The 18458-nt window shown below is 38.9% G+C and overlaps 1 protein-coding gene across 2 annotated transcripts in view; it reads right to left on the bottom strand.

The window, feature by feature from the left end:
* Positions 1-205: 205 nt before the first annotated feature.
* Positions 206-18458, bottom strand: part of fchsd2 (FCH and double SH3 domains 2) — a 66194-nt gene continuing 47941 nt past the window's right edge. For both annotated transcript variants that reach the window (XM_022748495.1, XM_022748496.1), the window contains exons 13-21: positions 13887-13976; positions 13605-13667; positions 9190-9324; positions 8604-8687; positions 7962-8139; positions 6890-7110; positions 5645-5837; positions 5465-5559; positions 206-4650 (exon numbers count right to left, since the gene is read on the bottom strand). In XM_022748495.1, coding sequence (XP_022604216.1) covers positions 4558-4650; positions 5465-5559; positions 5645-5837; positions 6890-7110; positions 7962-8139; positions 8604-8687; positions 9190-9324; positions 13605-13667; positions 13887-13976 — 1152 coding nt within the window. In that variant the 3' untranslated portion in view covers positions 206-4557. The remainder of the gene's footprint in view (positions 4651-5464; positions 5560-5644; positions 5838-6889; positions 7111-7961; positions 8140-8603; positions 8688-9189; positions 9325-13604; positions 13668-13886; positions 13977-18458) is intronic.

The raw sequence follows: 18458 nt of genomic DNA, 5'->3' as shown, positions 1-18458 counted from the left end.
AAAGTCTATACACACACACACACACACACACACACACACGTGCACCTGTCAGTTACACAAATTCTCAACTGTGGCCATAATACTCAAATTTGTCAGACAGGTGCATACAAACACAAATATACTCCTAACTACTTACAAGAGGACCCATGTTGAAAGAGACACACAAAAACAAAAGCCCAGAATGACACACAAACAATTTTTCCATATTTTTTTTATTAATTAACATTTGTACACAATAAATACAAACTTTGTTTTTTGTACAGCCAATAATAATATGCAGAAAGACTTTTGCACCTGTTCTCATTATTGTCACCATGGCAACAGTCTGTGAAGAGAGAGAAGGCCAGTTGTTCCACCACATCATTAATAACAGCAGCAGCGGTGCAGCTGCTCCAAATCCAAGGATGAAAAATATAGAATTATATGATACATTAAAAAACAAAAACAGGCTCAAACCAAAAAATTAAACACTGTAGCAGACCAGATGGGCTGTTAACAAGGGAAAATAATCATGTTCGAAGTGTCAGCTAGCAACAAAAAGTCCTACATTTTGATAGATTGACTAATGGAGCATTTATGGTGGGACGTTCTGTGGGATGCTGCTGTAAACCATAAACTTCAAAACAAGTTTGAAAACCAGTATAAATAAGATCTCAGAGAGATCAAGGAGAGGCTGTTGTTCAAGTCGTCTTGACCACTCTGTTACAAGTCAATGCTAGTTCCTACAACAGCAGAAGAGCAGAGGTTTGGATCTGAAACTTTAACTAAGTCCAGCATGCTTAACCTTTGTTAGGTGTGGATGCTACACAAAATGTTTTGTTTCTAAAAAATGATGCAAAAAAATCAAGGATGTTTTCAGTATTTTCACAATTTCTCGCATCACTTTTTTCAGTCTGACATAATTAACCTCCAGTATAGAGACCAATCAATTTGAGCCCAAGCCTCAAGCTGTGTCCCAACTCCATACTTCATACTTCATATTAATACTACATAGTATGTATTTTATACCAATCCATACTATTTTTGCAGTTAATACACAGGAAATTAATATACTTTACAGTTAATGTACTGCTACTTTGGAGCAGGACTGATAAATGTCATTAGTAAGTAGAGAACAACACAGATTTAATACTTTTTTTTTTGTTTTCCAGTATGTTTCTGAAGCATCCCCACCAATGGAGAACAAGTACTATTCTAATTGTCTCCATCTATGAAAGGCTCCTAAATTTCTTATCTGTGTGCACCGTGAGGAAGTAGTGTTCATCAACATCACACACAGTATCAAGATAATTTAGTATCCATACTGACATCTCTGAGTATAATTTAATTTGTGGTGTGAATGATCAACAAAATCAAAGCCTAGTTAAAATAAATATGTAGGAAGGAACTGGGGCACATCTTCAGAGTCGAACACAGACCTAATCAAAATTCCTCCTCTCTCCGATAAACAGTCACACGCGCAAACAGCTAGGCCTATCCCAAGACCAAATAAAAAAAAGAAAAGAAAAAAAATACACACATTTTCTCAATGTTTTCATTCAAAGCATCCCTTACTGTAATTTTTTTCATTTGTTTATAAGTTAAGGAAAACACCAAATTACATTGTCCACAATTATCTCTCCATCTCTTTAGAAGAGTGGAAAAGTGAAAATAAAAGTATCAGTCACACTGAAACAATGAGGATCCACCACAGCATTAGAATGAAAAGAATGACTCTGACTTCTGTATTTGTAACTACAGTGATTCAACAGAGTCATTTCTACATGTCCCGCTGCTACGTGAAGGTACTGCTACTTTCCAGGGAAGGTACAAATAAATAAAAGTGCTACGCTGCCCTTTAGGCAAGGAGTTTTAAAGGTTTGAGGGGTATGTTAGGGGGAAGATTTTTTTACTTTGAGTAAAAAAAAACAAAAAAAAACAACAAAATTGTACTTTGAATGTTGCTTGCAAGTTCTGTTCTTTCCATTCAGAATGATGTATTTATTTTATACATCTCTTTTGTTTTCTGTTTCTACCATGGTTAATCGAAGTTGAAATGTAAGACAGTGGGAAAAGATGAGGATGATGTCAAACTGGAAATATTAAAGGTTCATTTGTTTTTATGGATGTTTTCTCTGCTGCATTAAAAATCCAGAATCCCATAGTGATGTGATGGAGATGCTTTGCAAAAGCAACAGAGAGAAATAATACCTGCAAATGTAATGCGTGTCAGTTAAACAAAGATATATGTTATAGGTGAATAAAATCAGTGTGATAGGAGATATGATCTGTAGGGATAAAAGTCATACTGTTCTTTCTGTGATTAATAAAATCTCCTGACCCCAAATATTTTTCAGTGTCTATATCATCTCAAATAAAACTTTTCTCTGTCACCACATGGTGAATACCAACAATTGCAGTGCCTTTGAAAGCACCATCGTCCTCCTCCTGAACCAATCAGTGATACAAACACAGAGCGGGTCACAGAATGAGAGCAGATATAGCAATGTGTGTGTAATATTATGTAACTGTATGTGTGTATATGAAAGCTACTGATTCACACTGACTGCCAATGGACAGAACAGACATTAGAGAAAAGAGGGAGAGAAATAAAGGAAGGGTGGGGAGAGAAGTGGAGATAAGAGCAGAAGGGAGGATCCAGCCTCCATTTTCTCTCTTTTTCTTTCATCCTCTCCTCCCCTCTCTCCTTTCATCTCTTCTTCATATTGTATTTACAATGCCCTTTCAGTATAAGATGAGGATAAAACTTCCACTACATATCAGACATGGTCATCCATTCAGCTGAGTTAGTCTATATGAAACGCTGTGCATAACATTCCTATGACAACAGTAATGTACTGTACTAATACACATTGAATACGTATGATGATAAGGACTATATATGGCAAGGGAAGGGCTGGGGAGGGGGACGCTGTGTCCACACACAACACCCAGTTTCTCTGTCCATTTACTTCAACCCCCACTGCACTCCAAAACATGACAAACTTGGCAAGTTTTGACTCATTCCCTGTCATCAAGCTTACTTTTTATGGAGCCCCAACACTGAAACGCAAAATTTAGTAAATAAGTTAAAAATATAACATATTTAAAAGTTATTTTTCTTTTTCTTTACTACCAATCAGTGGATACAATAGTAGAAAATTTAATTTCACTCACTTTTCTATGTAACTTTTATGGCCTATTTTATTTTCAAACCCATTTTCAAACCCAGTTTGAATTTCAATTTAATCATGTAATTATTCCCTATTTTAACCATGCATGTATAATCATTTGGAAATTTGTTAAATATGTGGAGCATTGGAGACAATGTGCTAAAATGAAAACACTGGCAACTATGCACAGTGAGCATCAACTTTCTCCATTAATGTTAGCCACCATCTGAAGCTAACTTAGCTAGACTGTGTGGCTAGCTAGCTTAACTGACAATACAGGTGAGCCAAACAAACTGAGCATCAGTCCTTTCAGCTAGCTAGCTAGCTAGAGCTAACTGTCTTCACAGCTTGTGCACCTGATGTTAACCATCAAATTATTGTACTGCATGCTGCTGTAGCAAAAGCTTTTTAGCCAACAAACTACTTGCTAAATATTGGTAATTTTCCTAATTATTATATGTTAAGGACAGTTGGGAATTTGGTGAGGAAAGGGAAATGTTTTGAGGTGATAATAGACAAATGATTAAATGTGTGCCAAGACCAAAACAAAAAAGAAATACATATAAAAAGAAAATGGGCTTATGAAAGATAAGTGATATGTATGATAGTAATATGAGTAAAATAATTTGTTTTCATTTATTGAATCTACTAATAGGCAGTAAAGGGGAAGAAAATCAATCTCCTTACTCATTGAAAGTTACATAAAGTATAAAGCTTTATATTTATTTACATTTACTATTTAAGTAACAGTAATATTTATGTATTTTCATGATATTTTTGATTTGTCTGATTACCCTTTACTATACTTTGTCAGTGTCAGGGCTCCAAAGTTCTTTCTCATGCTTTATGATTATTTGTTAGCAAGTGAGTGATTAAAACAAGTTCAAACATATAAATAAGAAATAAACTGCACAGAGAAATAAACTGAATATCTTAAAGTAAGCTTAATAAGATAAAAGAAAACTTGCCAAACCCATCATTCACTTCTCACTCCCCCCTCTCCAAACATTCTCCCTCCTCTTCCTGCTCCTTTTACTGTGCTCTGGTTTGCTGTCTGATGAGGTGAAGTTTTAAGGCAAGACTGGAAGGACAAGGGAGGGCGGAGAAGGATACGGGGGCAGCCACTGCTGCACTTCATTAGGAAGCTACTACGGAGATTAATTAATTGGATACTCTGCCTTTATCTCCTCTCTCTTCTCTCCTCCTCCACTTGAGGAGGAGAGAAGATGCGGAGCGGCCGGAGGGGTCGACATGGTTCAGTTCGGTTTACTTCACATCTTTTTATCGCAGCTCACTTCAGTTCAGAGCAGTTCAGTTCTTCAGCCTGTAGGATAAGTCTGTCTGTCATCTGTTTTAATTTTTTTGAGTGTCTAAAACCAACCAAGCCTGCCAACTTGTCTGCCTGTCACACCAGTGTGATCTCCACCTCCTCCGTCTTGTCGCTCTTCTCCTGCTGTCTCCGGGAGTGCTGTTTAGGTGGAGGAGGGGCAGCTCGCACCTGCAGCAGTGACATAAAACAAATTAAGTGTGAGTTTAAGAAAAAAATATGTGAGAGAAAAAATACTGTCAACATAACAGAGATGTCCTATCTTTCTTAATTTGACTAACAGCATAATGTTTATTTCCTGCTCTACGGCACAAACCTTTTATATCTCCAAAAAGTAAGGATTTTTCATTCTCTACTTTTAGAGCCTGGTTTTAAATAAACTCAAAAGAATAAGATAAAAATGAACAACATAGAGACAGTGACACCGAGATATACCAAACAATTTGTATAAAATGTGTGTAAAACACAATAAAAGGCTGCAACAATTAGTTTTATGATGGATTAATCTGCCAGTAAGTGGTTTGTCTGTGTGTTTGGTCTACAAAATTGTGTTTGGTCTACAAAATTTCAGACAATAGAGACAAATGCCCTTTGCAAGTTTTTAAAGCCCAAGGTGAAATCTTCAAATTGCTCTTTTTGTCTGACCACCAGTCCAGTGCCAAGGCACACACACAGTGAGGCTGGAACGGTTAACTTAAGCCATAAACAATTAATCAATTATCAAAATAGTTGCGGATTTTTCTGTTTCTGTTGATTGACTTACTGATTCATCTGCTAATTGTTTCTACTGTTACATATACAGTTCTTCTGTAATCGACCTAATAAGGTTGACACTTATTGAAACAATGCACTTAGGCAACTCAGTTTGTTCCACTGACATACATAAATATATTACATGCAATAACCAGAATGTTCTTTGCAGAAAACAAACAAGTATGCCATCTTCCATACAAAGCACACTTATTGAAATAACTTTGATACTAACAGGTCGTAGTTTGCCTGGGCCTCCTTCAGGGGTGAATCGTGGCGGCTGAGTCTGAGGAAATCCTGGAGACACTGGACTCCTGCCAGAGCTTTGATCTACAAAGAAAGAGAAAGATTTTTAATAAAAAGTCACAATGACCTTTCTCAACTATTTCAGTTAGTTTGCGTTTGCGTATCTTACTGTGAGTGGACAGCGGTCCCTTGTGTGATGAGGCAGGCAGTGGAGGTTTGTGCTCCCCATTAAGTGCAGTGGAAGGTGAGCGTGGGAGAGGAGGTGGGGTGGAGGTCTCGGGGCTGGTGAAAGGGCTGATGGGAGGTTGGTCGTACAGCGGAAGAGGGGGCAGAGAAGATGGCAACTTCAGTGATGGAGAGATCTAAAGAAAGAGACAGAAATAAAGAAATACATCACTGAAAATTTGCTGCTCATCTGTGATCCCACATCACATTACTAATGATATGAATTTTCTAAATTCTTGTCAGTTGAGTCTCCACTAACTCCCGAGAAAAATATGTCTCTTTAGCTGCTAAATGCCCTACTATGTTCACCAGCTGTGTGTCAGCCGTTAGGTAGGTATAGTATGTTTTCTTTAGCTTTTGTCTGATAACAGCTGAGGTCTGCTGCTGATGGAAACGACGCTGATTAAAAGCGGTGGGAGTGAATCAAGACAAATGCAGCCAGGAAACCAAAACAATGAGCTGAAAGATGCTAAAACATTGCAGAGAGGGAATATGAAATTGCGTTTGTGTTCATCTCTCCAAGCGACACCTTTCACATTATATGTAATTTCATCCATCGTTAATATAAAATACTGTTAATATATGAGGGATATAAGGAGGAATACCTTACAGAAATATTGCCGCTTTACTAGTTTGAAGTGTGACCTGCCACTGCACACACCTCGGAGGATTCAGATCTTTTACTAATCTTCCCCACATAAGACTTAAAAGACGTTAAGAGTTGTTGTGTGTTATGACTACAGGCTTTTAGGAAGGGAGAGGCTGTATCCTTCCTGTTTCTGAACCTCTAATAGGGCAGCGCTCAGTGCTACAGATAAGACTTCTTTCTGTGATTGCAGTGCAGGGTTTTTATCAGGACGCTGCAGGAACATGGCAGTTCTGATCCACTATTTGTGAACTCTGCCCTGCTGATAGATCAGCTGAACAACAGGCAGGAAGGGAGGGGAAAGAGGGGAGAAAGTGGCACAGTAGACTACACTCTATCCTCGGTATTTGTGCCCTGAGGAAAGACTGATAAGGCCAGATTTCCAGCTGAGCTCAGGAGTTAGGCCTTGAATGCCTGTGTGTTACTTAAGTGGGAGTTATGTCTCCATTTTAAATCTGCTTTACTGAGTTCTCCCACTGAATTACATGTTGTTGTGTGTGTTATCTGTTTGACTTATCCCTGTGAGTGTCGGTGTTACCGTACCTGTATGTCACCCACCCCTCCCCCGCTGGTCTCCCCATTTTCAGTGAAATCTTCTACCAGTACGGAGGGGAAGACGCCCACTCGCCCGTTGAGCTCCCCCTCCCAGAAGCCATCATCTGTCTGAGTGTCGCGGCTCAACAGACGGATCACAGCTCCCTCAGAAAAGGAGAGCTCCTCGTCCGCCTGGCCCTCGTAATCATAAAGTGCACGGACATACACCGCTGCAGAGAAAGAAAGGAGGATAAAGAGAGACGGAGAGTAACAAGAGATGCAAAGAAAGAATTATTATTCCTGGGAAATGTAGTTCCTTGTCTGTCTGGCCCTCATTGTCATAAAGAGAATGGTACACATCACTGGAGAGAGGGAGATATAGAGAACCGCAATGATAATTAGGTGTCAGATTTTCCTCATGTTCCTCGTCCAAGTATTCAGGTGGAGCAGACACATAGGAATAGAAAGAGGGTAGGAGAAAGAGAGAGTAGAAGAAAGAAAAAGTTGCAAAGAAAGAAGGTTAGGAAAGAACAAAGAATGAAAATGACTGTCCAGCTTCAATATATGTTTGGATACAACCAGAGATAAAAGAGAAGCCAAAAAGAAAGTGAATATTTGTGATTAAGCTCCGCTCATGCCCATTTTTATTGAACTGCCCTGCAAGTCCAACGACTGGTGTTTTGTATTCTTTGCTCAATTTTACACAACCACTCTGCTCTGATTTCTGTTCCAGTGAGGCAGTGGAATAGCAGCAACAAGATTTCAAACTGCTAAATATAAATGCATGGAGAGGAAAGCTGGACAGACAAAACATATTCATATTTCTCTTCCATTCTTCCTTTCTTGTTCTTCTGTTCAGTAGACAAACAGTGAACTCGCTCTTTACAATAACACCATGCTAAGCAAATTCAGTTAGAAGTCAATGGAGCAGTAAAGAAGAAAATGCCTCACTCAGTGGCACATAATAACTTCATTATAGGAAAAATCAAACTCATTTAAATTAGCTAGCTTGTTTTACTTACATTTCTGCCATGCAGTTTAATTATGACAAAGAATATTCCTAAGTTTACAGCATACTTACTGTTTGTGTCTCCATTGATACAGCCAGAGAGCAGCTCTGGCTCAGTTGAATTAGACGAGGTGTGTGATCGAGCATCGAGTGTAGCCAGAGACTGGAGCATACTCAGCAGACTGTTGGAGGTCGGGAACTGCAGGTATTTCTCTGGGACATAGCCAACATGGCCAGTCTTATTGCGAGCCTGGAAAACACACACACACACACACACACACACACACACACACACACACACACACACACACAAACACAATGAAGTGCATTCACAAATGCAAATATGGACATATTGATAATCTCACACATGAACACACACGACAGGAAGGAAAAAAACACAAAGAAATCATACAACCAGTGTTGTGCCAGTTCACACTTAAAAAGAACTATTTCAAAGTTCAGTTCATATAGATGAAAATGAACTAGTTTTTGTTCTTTCATTTTTTTTATTTTTCAACTAAGGTCACTGTTTCAAACAAACAGGCTTCAGCAGTAGTAGATGCACGTTCATCATTTGTAAACTGGTTTGTTCAGTTCAGCGTTCACTAAAAATATGAACATGTTCAATGAATGCGTTCATTGAACAACACTGCATACAACCATGTAAATCCAAAAGCAGACACATGACATAATGCTTGGTGTGTGTTTGTGCACCTTGACCCAGTCCTCCATGTCTCCATCCTCAATGACCTCCAACATCTCCTGTTCATCGATAGTCAACTCGTCCGGCTGAGAGGCCTGCATGAGAGACACACCAACAGTGTTAAAGACAGAGAAAGAAAGACTAAGAGTGAGAAAGGAAAAAGAAAATAGAGTTTAACAAAAACAGAGAGAATAAGAAAGGTGTGTTGTGGGAGAAATCTACTCTTGACTATATATGCATATGTAGCTATAACATTCAGTATAATTCATGTATCTTATTCTTTGCTCACAAGACATTCATTCTGTATAGTATATTAAAAAACAATGAGGAAAATACTCCGTAACTTGAAGACTAAGTTCATCATTAATAATTCATTTTAAAAACCTGAGAATTTCATGGCAATAACAAACCCGTCCGTATTTTCCTATTCATATAAATACAACACTGATATTCAACTTTACTTGCCTAATCGTGTACAGGAATGTATATGATACTGTGTGTTGTGGGTGTTCCTCTCCTTGCTTCATACATTTAATATGTGTAGGTGTAACCATGTAACTGCAGAGGGTAACCGTGTGTGTGTGTTGGTTCATTTACCTTGTACGAGTACAGGACTTTGCAGGTAAGCGGGTAATTCCGAAGGGTTCCCGAAGGACTAGAGCTGCTGTCGTCAAAAACCTCCATATTCTCTTCACACTCCTCACCCTCCTCACGCTCCAGGTCCACTGTGCCCTTTAACAAAATAAACACAAACACAGTCAGATAAAGTGAAAACCTCTGATAAAAAACAAGGACAAAGAAGAAAAGCACCATTCACCTCTAAAGCTCCAGAGTAAAAAAAAAATGTACTCCAGACCAAATAAACAAAAACATTGCCCAATACAAAAATGTTGTTTCCATATGATGTCAAGCAGATATTGAATATATAAAATTCAAAATCTGAAAAAAAAACAAAAAAAAAAACACCTTTCCTTCCTCTGTGCTAGTTTCACAAACCAATCTATACCACGCTGCCTTACCTTTTATTCCTGCCTGAGTCTCTCTTTCCTGTACAGTGTGGGTACTATAGCTTTTAGAAACAGGTGTGGAGGGACTAATGTTTCATATGATCCGACCCCTCCCTCTTTTGTTCCACGAGAATTTCACTGGCTTATATGAAGGTCATGTGATCCAGCTGGTAGAAAGATCCATCACACACAGCAAGCTGCCTTGTCCATAACAAAAGAGTGTGTGTGTGTGTGTGTGTGTGTGTGTGTGTGTGTGTGTGTTTATCCATTCCTAAGTCATTGTGTTTAGTCATCAGATTTCTGTTGACACAGTAAACTCTACACCGGTGCGGAACAAAACAGATGTGTGTTTTTGTATATGAGCTGATCTCCCAAGTGTTTCTCCCAGACAAAGGAATCTGTTCTCCAGGGAAATAATAATAACCTTCAGGTGTAGTCCTAAGGCATTCCCTAACAAAAATGAACACATTCTTGTTAAAGCTATCAACTGAGAATGATTATCAAATGGCCTTACATCTGAAACACACACGCTTATTTTGCTTTACAAACATAAATGCAATGTGTAATACTAATATCAACATGCTAACATACTCACAGTGACAATGCCAACATGCTAATATTTAGCAGATATAATGTTTATCATGTTCACCAGCTTAGCTAACCTGCTAACACATAGTACAGCTGAGGCTGAAGGGATTGACAAATTTAAATTTTGTAGCACTGTTGGTGGTGCCACAGAAAACATCAGGGGATCACCAAAGTCAGCAAGAGTCATCCTCTGAGGAGGATGAATGTCTGTACAAAATTTCCAACTATTGATTGTTCAGATATTTCAGTCCAGACAAACTGGTGGATCCATAGAATGTGACAAGTTGCATTATTGGATTGGTAACAGACAGTTGTGTACATGCTATGCACACTACTGTTTCTGTTGTATTGTGGGAATTCTTTAGTGTGCATGTTACACACTCACACACAATATGGAGTAAAGAGGGTAACTGTTGTGGCCTGTGGGCAGGTGGTACATAGTAGCCACAGGGCTAAGAGTTAATTAATTCCCCTGGACGCAACAAATCATTTTGCAGTGCTCCCATAGCAGTGACAGTTCTTATATCATAACTAGAGAGAGATGTTGGACACAACCTTGGTATACATAACTGGCGGGAGTCATTTACTCAATGTGATGGAGGACATCTTGATGTCCAGTTCTATATTTTTTGAGTGCCAGTTGCAAGGACACATTTTTTTGTTGGCTGCATGTTTGTTTTGTTACGTCACTCCTATCCACCTTACTGCACTGATTTAAAAGCACACTGCACAGCCTGAGGGCCAATTTCATTCCATCCCTGAAGTAAAATGACCAGCATGTATTTCAGTAATAACCCAATAAAATGTCACCAAAAAATACATCTCTCAGTGTGTGTAGCAATACAGCTGAGATGCAGACCAATCAACCAACCAACCAGATTTTATTGTTCCTGGAGGTAATAACTGTGAAAGTGATATTGTAATGAAGGCAGTGGCTGCCTAAGGGACTTTAGGGTTCATGGTTTACTGTACTTCATGGTTGTATTAATAAAGCTGAGTCGAATGACAAAGGGGCAGAGGGAAGTGCCTGCTCCCCAATCTCATTGTTTTTCTGTGGCCTCCTCTACAGATTATTATTCATAATCCATCCATCCTTTCTTCTTTCTCTCGCCATCGGTCACTCCTTGACCTCTCCCTAATCAGCAAAGTACTGTTAACAATCCTTCCTACTGTTTTCCTCCCCGTTCTCCATCTCTGTCTCTTCATTTCCTTTGTTGCACCTCTCTATTGTAGTGCCGCTTTCCCTGCCACTGTCAGTCTCTTAAGGCTCCGGTGCACTCCAAATAAAATCAAAGGCTGTTGAACTGCTGTCAAATGCCTGAATACTAAATGTACCTCCTGGCCTGTTCTTTTAATAACACCCATAGCAGATGGAGGAGTTTTCAGCAGTCTAGTCTCCAACTGATTCATATTATAAATAGGGCAGGGAAAGTTAAAAGAAAACTCACAGTCCAACGGATGTAAAAAAAAAAAAGAAAAAAAAGAAAGACTTTACAATATACTTGCAGCTAATAAAAGGGAATTCTTTGTTTTTGTCACCATTTTCACCATTGTCCATCCATCCATGAGCTATACCGTTTATCCCTTGAGGGTCACGGGGGCCAATCCCAGCTGACACGGCTCTGTGCAAGTCTAATATTTTTTTGCTGTATAATATGGCCTTACACTATGTTCCTCTATGTTCTCTGCAGTTTTTCACAAGCCCCCATCTCTCTCACCTCAGCATCCAATTTTACTTCAGCATTATCACTCTGACGCTGCTCACTCCTCACCTCTCCCCCTCACCCTCTCCTCCACATCACACCACCTCTTTTTTTTCTCAGCTAACTTTCTCTCCTTCTCTCTCTCATTCTTCAGTAATTGTCTCTCTACAACTCCCTCTCTCACTGCACAACTCCTTCGATCATCCCTACTTCTCTCTTCATTTAAGTCTTCCTAGACTGCTTTTTCCCTCACTCTCCAGACTTTGTTTCTCTCTGGTGTTAGCTGCCAGCTGCAATATCATGTGAGCAGAATGTCAAGTGCTTCCAGTGGAGCAGACTGACTATGTTTAGTGCTGTTGACAGACACACACACACCCACGTCTCCTCAAAAATCCCATGTGGGATTACACTCCTAGTCACAGACAGAAACGCACAAACAAATGCACAAACATAACCTTAAAACTTAAATTTAATTTAAAAGAATGGTTGAAAATGCTGGGAGATGTGTTTAGTCATTTTCTTGCCAGGGGCTGAATGAACAGATCGACATCACTCTCATGTCTGTATGCTAAATATGAAGCTACAGCAAGCAAGCCGCCAGTTAGCTTAGCTTATGGTAAAGACTGGAAACAAGCGGAACACAGCTAGCCTGTCTCTGTCCAAAGGTAACAAAATCCACCAACCAGCATCTCTAAAGCTCTCGAATTAACACGTTATGTCTTGAGTAATCCATACAAAACATCAGTGAACTTTTCGGGAGCTGGTAGCTGATTTTAACATAAGAATGGTATCAATCTTCTCATCCAACTCTCAGGAAGAAAACAAATAAGTCTATTTCCAAATATGTCAAAGTATTTGTTTGTTAAGGAAAAATAAGAATTTACTACAGCCAGAAATGAGGGAAGGGGAATGTGATTCTACCTGGAGCCCACTCCTCAGCTCAGGCTTCAGATCTGTACTCAGTCTATCTTGCCAGTAAAACTAGAAGTGATGAACTAAAAACTAGAGAGTTGTGCATAGACTACATCAGTATTCCACTGGGGAAGTGGGGCGTTTTAAGAGGCTGTAACTAGCGTGACAGATGATTAGGCAGCAGGGCTGAGGTCAATTATCTTGCAATTTACATCATTCAGGAAGTGATTTGTCTGGAGAACTATTCTAGCTGGGTGGTTTTCACTTATAATGAAATCATAAAGAATGAAAAGTCTATGGTTATGAGTCAGTGCCTTGGAGTTTAAAATGACATTTTTTTGGATGTGTTGAATTGAGTGAGTTTTCGTGTGGTGCATGAAGAAAAACTGTTGGGGGGCGAGATGAGTCAATAGCAGCTATGTGACTAACAAACAGTGACACAATTTAGTGGTTTTCTGGTTTGAAGTGGGTTAAGGAGGCCACCATGCATGCAATACAAACAGCTACGGCTTATTTTGTGTGGTGAGGAGGCACCCTTCAACTTTTGATTCATGAGTGTGAGATTTGCACTTTCTAGCCAAGTCAATCACATCTTTATAAATTGATGATAAAAATTATTTATCACATACAGTAGTTCTAGTAACATTCAGGTTTATGTTATGTCAACAGTTTTGTTGTTCATTAATTCCTCTAATGTTTTCACATTTCATTAATAAACTTTGTGTTTTTGTGAAAACAGAATGAGTTCTGCTGGCTTGGCAAGAAAGCAGCAATGTAGGCACAGTGAGGGGAGGTGTCTCACCGACAGTGAGGGATCGTGGGAAGTGTAGCTGGCCCAACGTTCATTCTCCAGCTCCTCCATCACCTACAGCATGCACAGAGAGAGTGGGGGAGTTTATACACATATTGCAAACAGGCACACTCACACTCACATACTGCAGTACACTAAGTGGTATTCATGCGTGACAGGACACACACACGCACGCACGCACGCAAACACAGACACAGACACAGACAGAGAGAGAGAGAGAGAGAGAGAGAGTATATGCACACATTTTCTACAACACTCACAAACTAAACCCACCTGATTCATTGCACTCTTCAGCCAGGTATCCACAGCAACCCCCACTTGACGTAGAAGGTCCAACCGAGCCTCAGCTTTCAATTTTATTGTCTTTGGAGAGAGACAGGGTTAGGAATGTTAAAGAACATCAAATATATCACTGACCTACACAGTTTTTCTCATATCAGTCTAAAGAAAAAACAAGTACAGAATATTGCAACTTGGGTCCTATCTTATTTAAAATAAGATCCTATTTGACACATGTCTATTTTCCTTTATTATGGACATAAAGCAAACCTTTATCTCACAGAGCCACTGTGTGCCCATGCAGAGTAAAATGTTATCTTGACTGTTAGGAATAATGAACCAAAATATGAAAATACAAAGTTGTAAAACAAGCTGAATTTACATTCAAATGCAAGAGCAGCCTGGTTGCAGTCAGTTTGGTCTCCAGGTTGTAAAAGTGTCAGTCTCCCTGCTTTATATTTATTCATAAGTAGGAACCTCTTTCCCAGTGATGGAAGACTAGCCTCTTAAACTCGCACAGATGAAAAGACACAAAGGTATTTTTAATCATGATGCTGACACAAAACAAACACAAGGCAATAACAATATAACTAGTTATTAACAAACATATGTATATATAGTAAACACCCTATGGGAGCCATTTTCTCACATACAATGGATTTCTAGAACTGATGCAGGGAAACAGACCTCAAGTGAACCTGTATACCAGAGCAAACATCACAATATGCATCTGTTTCTAATCAGGATACACTTCTCTCAGTGCACATAGTATAATTTTTCAAGTTGAACTGAAGTTGTTCTTAAGTTGAACCTCATAGCCATCTTTACACAAGATTCCCACAACTGCCTCAGCATCAAACTCACTGAGTTTTCCAGGCCCAATTACCTCAAATTCAAGGACCCAACACAACATAGTTTGAGACACGGATCAATGTTAATTACTGTTCCAACACTAATAATTTTTATAATGAGAACTAGCAGGCTATATAGACGCTCACGGGCAACAATTAAAAAGAGAGAGAGGCTAAATTGTGTAAACACTTCTCAACTGTGCTGTGTGTGTTACAGTGATGGCAGACTATGTGGTCTGTTGTACACATGCACGCAGCTGCACTTAGCCTATTTACTGACATTAAGAAAAAACATTTTAAAAAACTTCAGTGTCTGTTTTTACAGAAAATATATAAAGTCAAGCACTTTCAATTATGTCTATTTTCAAAAGCTTTTGCAGCCTTGACTTTTTTCCTCACATTCACAAACTTTCAAGGATATAAAGGATCCATGGGAATCATGTTTAAATCCAATCTTCACTGGGAAAAACGTTTTAATGTTTTCTCTTTTGGCCTTTCAGCTGTATTTGATCATAATTTAGTGACAGAACAAGGATGTGAACTGGATTTGCACCCCAAAATGTGTCGAATCTGTGTCATGTAGTCTCTCAAAACTTGCTGTACTTTCTTTTAATGAGCTGTGAACACTGGACATGTGCCGTGTTCTTTGCTAATGAGACAATATGACGAGGCTATAACCACCAGTAGGGAAACCCCTGAGACTTACATTCAGTCTGTCTCGCCTCCTCAGCTTTCTCTTTCATCTCTGATCCTTTCTCTTTTTTCTTGCTGTCTCTCGCCATTTTCATCAATTTCCTCCTTCATTACCCTCTCCTTTCCTTTCTCACTGATGCTGACAGAGCAGATTGATAGCTGATGCCTCCCTCCCACAGAGGCAGACAGACACATTGTCAAGACAGACTCACCAGCTTTGATCAATAAAGTACCTGAGCTCCTTAAATGCCACAGTTTTCCTTTCTGTTAGCAGCACTCAACAAATGCTAGAGGAAAGCACCAGCCTTAGCTGCTGCTGCTGCTGCTGTTGTCCAACCATTAACATACCGGATTAAAGAGGAGGAAAATTAAAATATTGGCTGATACACTGCAACAATACTTTCAGTAGTTAAAGTCAACAGAATAAGCAGCCAGTAGTGTGAGCACAGATTACTGGTGGAAAGACTGCACAACCTTGGAAAGAAAGACAGTCTGGCTGCGCAGCTGTAATCATTAAAACCAACAGAAAGGTAGACAGGAAAATAGGTGGAGAGACACTGCAGGAAGAAAACTCAGCTGTCTGACTGTAACTAAAACAGAATTATGGCTCATTTAAAACGTTAAGAATTCTGGTTCTCTTTCAAAAGTGCTGCAACCAGCTGTTTTTTGCTCAAACACTGAGAACAGATTTACTTGTTGGGTGAAGCCATGACATGTATGTGAGATTTGAAACAACAAACTAAAAGAATATAAAAACCTCAAATATGTAAGGTATTACAACCTCCTGTCAAACATAACGAGGCACAGTGGGATCAAACTGGGCCTTTACCAATAGGTACAGTACTGTAGTTTGTTTCACAATTCAGTAGCAGAGATACCAACAGCTCAGGCAAGTGATTGGTCTGTTTTTATAACCAAAAAATATGGTGCATGTGCACACACCTCCATGTCCATGTTCTATTTACCAAAGGTGCTAACATGTTAGTGCAGATAATATATAGGATATTTCCCATCAATTTTCTTATTAGTTTTGTTTGCTTGTGCTATAAAGTGTCTGGGAGCACTATCTCAATGCCTCTTCTGTTTCTGAAGGATTGTGACGCCGCGTGTTAATTAGGCCAGATTGTCTCGTGGAGCCAGTTTGAGAACAGCCGTCAACAGCTCATTAGTATGAAGACAACCTCTTGCCTCAAATGTTCTCACTCTCTCATCCTCTAAGAACCTCTTACAAAGAGGAAGCAGAGAGGCCAACGATTACATCATTATAATATGGATGATTCCAAACTTTACTAGAAAGTAAGCATACAAGAAAGATAAGATACTGTATACTGTATAAATGCAACTTATATAAAAGGTAGTATGTCAGGTAAATCCCTTAATCTCTTGAAGCCTCATTCGGTGCCATGTACCTTTAGTGTCAGTCTCTCTGAGTACAAAATCACTGATTTCAGACAGTAAGAATAGAATTTGTTTTTTGTCTCACTGAGTTACTTTCTCTCAATAAGATAAGAAATGTACAGCAGATTCATCTTTATGCCTTAATTTCATTTGATTTCCAGTTACCTCTGATGCATGTTGTTTTATTAATAATGGAAGCTCCAGTAGAGTAGAACGGCTAGCCTGGGGCACACTCTCATTATATTTTATATATATATATATATGTAGATATGTGTGTGTGTGTGTGTGTGTGTGTGTGTGTGTGTGTGTATATATATATATATATATAAAATGCATTGCAGTACAATTTAGTTATGGTAAGTTTCACTTGACTTTTATCATAGTATGCATCACTTAATCATGCTGTGCCATTTCTGTAACGGTAATAACTATTTAAGTAATTTTTCACAGACCTGCACAGTCTCTAGTTTCAGTTTCCAGAGTCTTTTATCGAGCACTCAGGTGGAGACCATAAAATCAGACCAACATCAGTGGAGCAGAGGATACATTACTCTACTGTTTCTTTCAGTGTTTATCGATTCCATTCAAAATGAGGTGAGAAGAAGACGATGTTTCTGAAGACTGAAGTGCGTGGTGTTGAACACTGCAGAACAGATTTAAAGATTTAAAACAACATTACAACTTCAAAGGTTTGTGCTGCTTATTTTGATAAGTCTTCTGTGACCATAAAACAAGAAATAAAATTGTACCTAACTCCCTGTAACTCTTCCATAAATGCAACAGCCTCCCTGGTTTTTTAAGATGTTCTTAAAATAACCATAAACTCTGAATAAACAGTTTGTGTGGATTATGAATGTGTCTCTTTAAACCTGTTCACGATTCAAAGAAATGTGATTTATGCTTTATGCAGCGTGTTTTCCATAAAATACCCAGATGGAAGATTGTGAGACAAGATAAGAAATCTTCTGACGTTGCTCTTACTACAGCATGTATATGATGATGAAATGATAGATTCAGGTGTTTCTCAGATAAACCTAAAACTTGTATCTTGCTCCCAGATTTGCCTGCAGTTTGACATGCAGTAAATAATGGTCACAGTTTTAGCACAGTGCATTGACTCAGCATTTGTTGTTGTTGTGACAAGGAAACTGGGCAATTTATGAAAAATCAGCAAATGAGGACAGGTAGCGAGGCCAACTATGCCATCAATCTCTCTTACTGGCTGGTAGCAACCTTCTGTCGTCAAGCTTGTATTTCACACATGCTGCTTCTAAAATAGCAATGAGTTTTAGCTGATGATGATACCAAAGTAAAACCTGGATTATTACCCAGCAAAACACATCCTCATGCATTTCTCCAATGGGTAAAGGTGCCTCAAAAATATCTTTTATCCACCAATAGGCATTCACTGGATATAGGCTGTCATCTTGACTACTAAATCTCTATCCTAAATATAGGTCTAGCTTCATTTTCTTGCCCACAATGATTTGAAATGGCTTCTGCAAAATGCTATATCAGATGAAGATGGGACTTCATGTAAAAGGAAAGGATGGCACTATCACTATCCAGATAATGCTGTAATCAAACCTGGATAATGTCTTTTGTACTGCTTTGTCTCCCTTCA

The sequence above is a fragment of the Seriola dumerili genome, unplaced genomic scaffold (assembly GCF_002260705.1).
Source record: "Seriola dumerili isolate Sdu_G_001 unplaced genomic scaffold, Sdu_1.0 BDQW01000122.1, whole genome shotgun sequence".
Classification (NCBI taxonomy): domain Eukaryota; kingdom Metazoa; phylum Chordata; class Actinopteri; order Carangiformes; family Carangidae; genus Seriola; species Seriola dumerili.
This window is presented reverse-complemented; position numbering and strand designations above follow the sequence as displayed.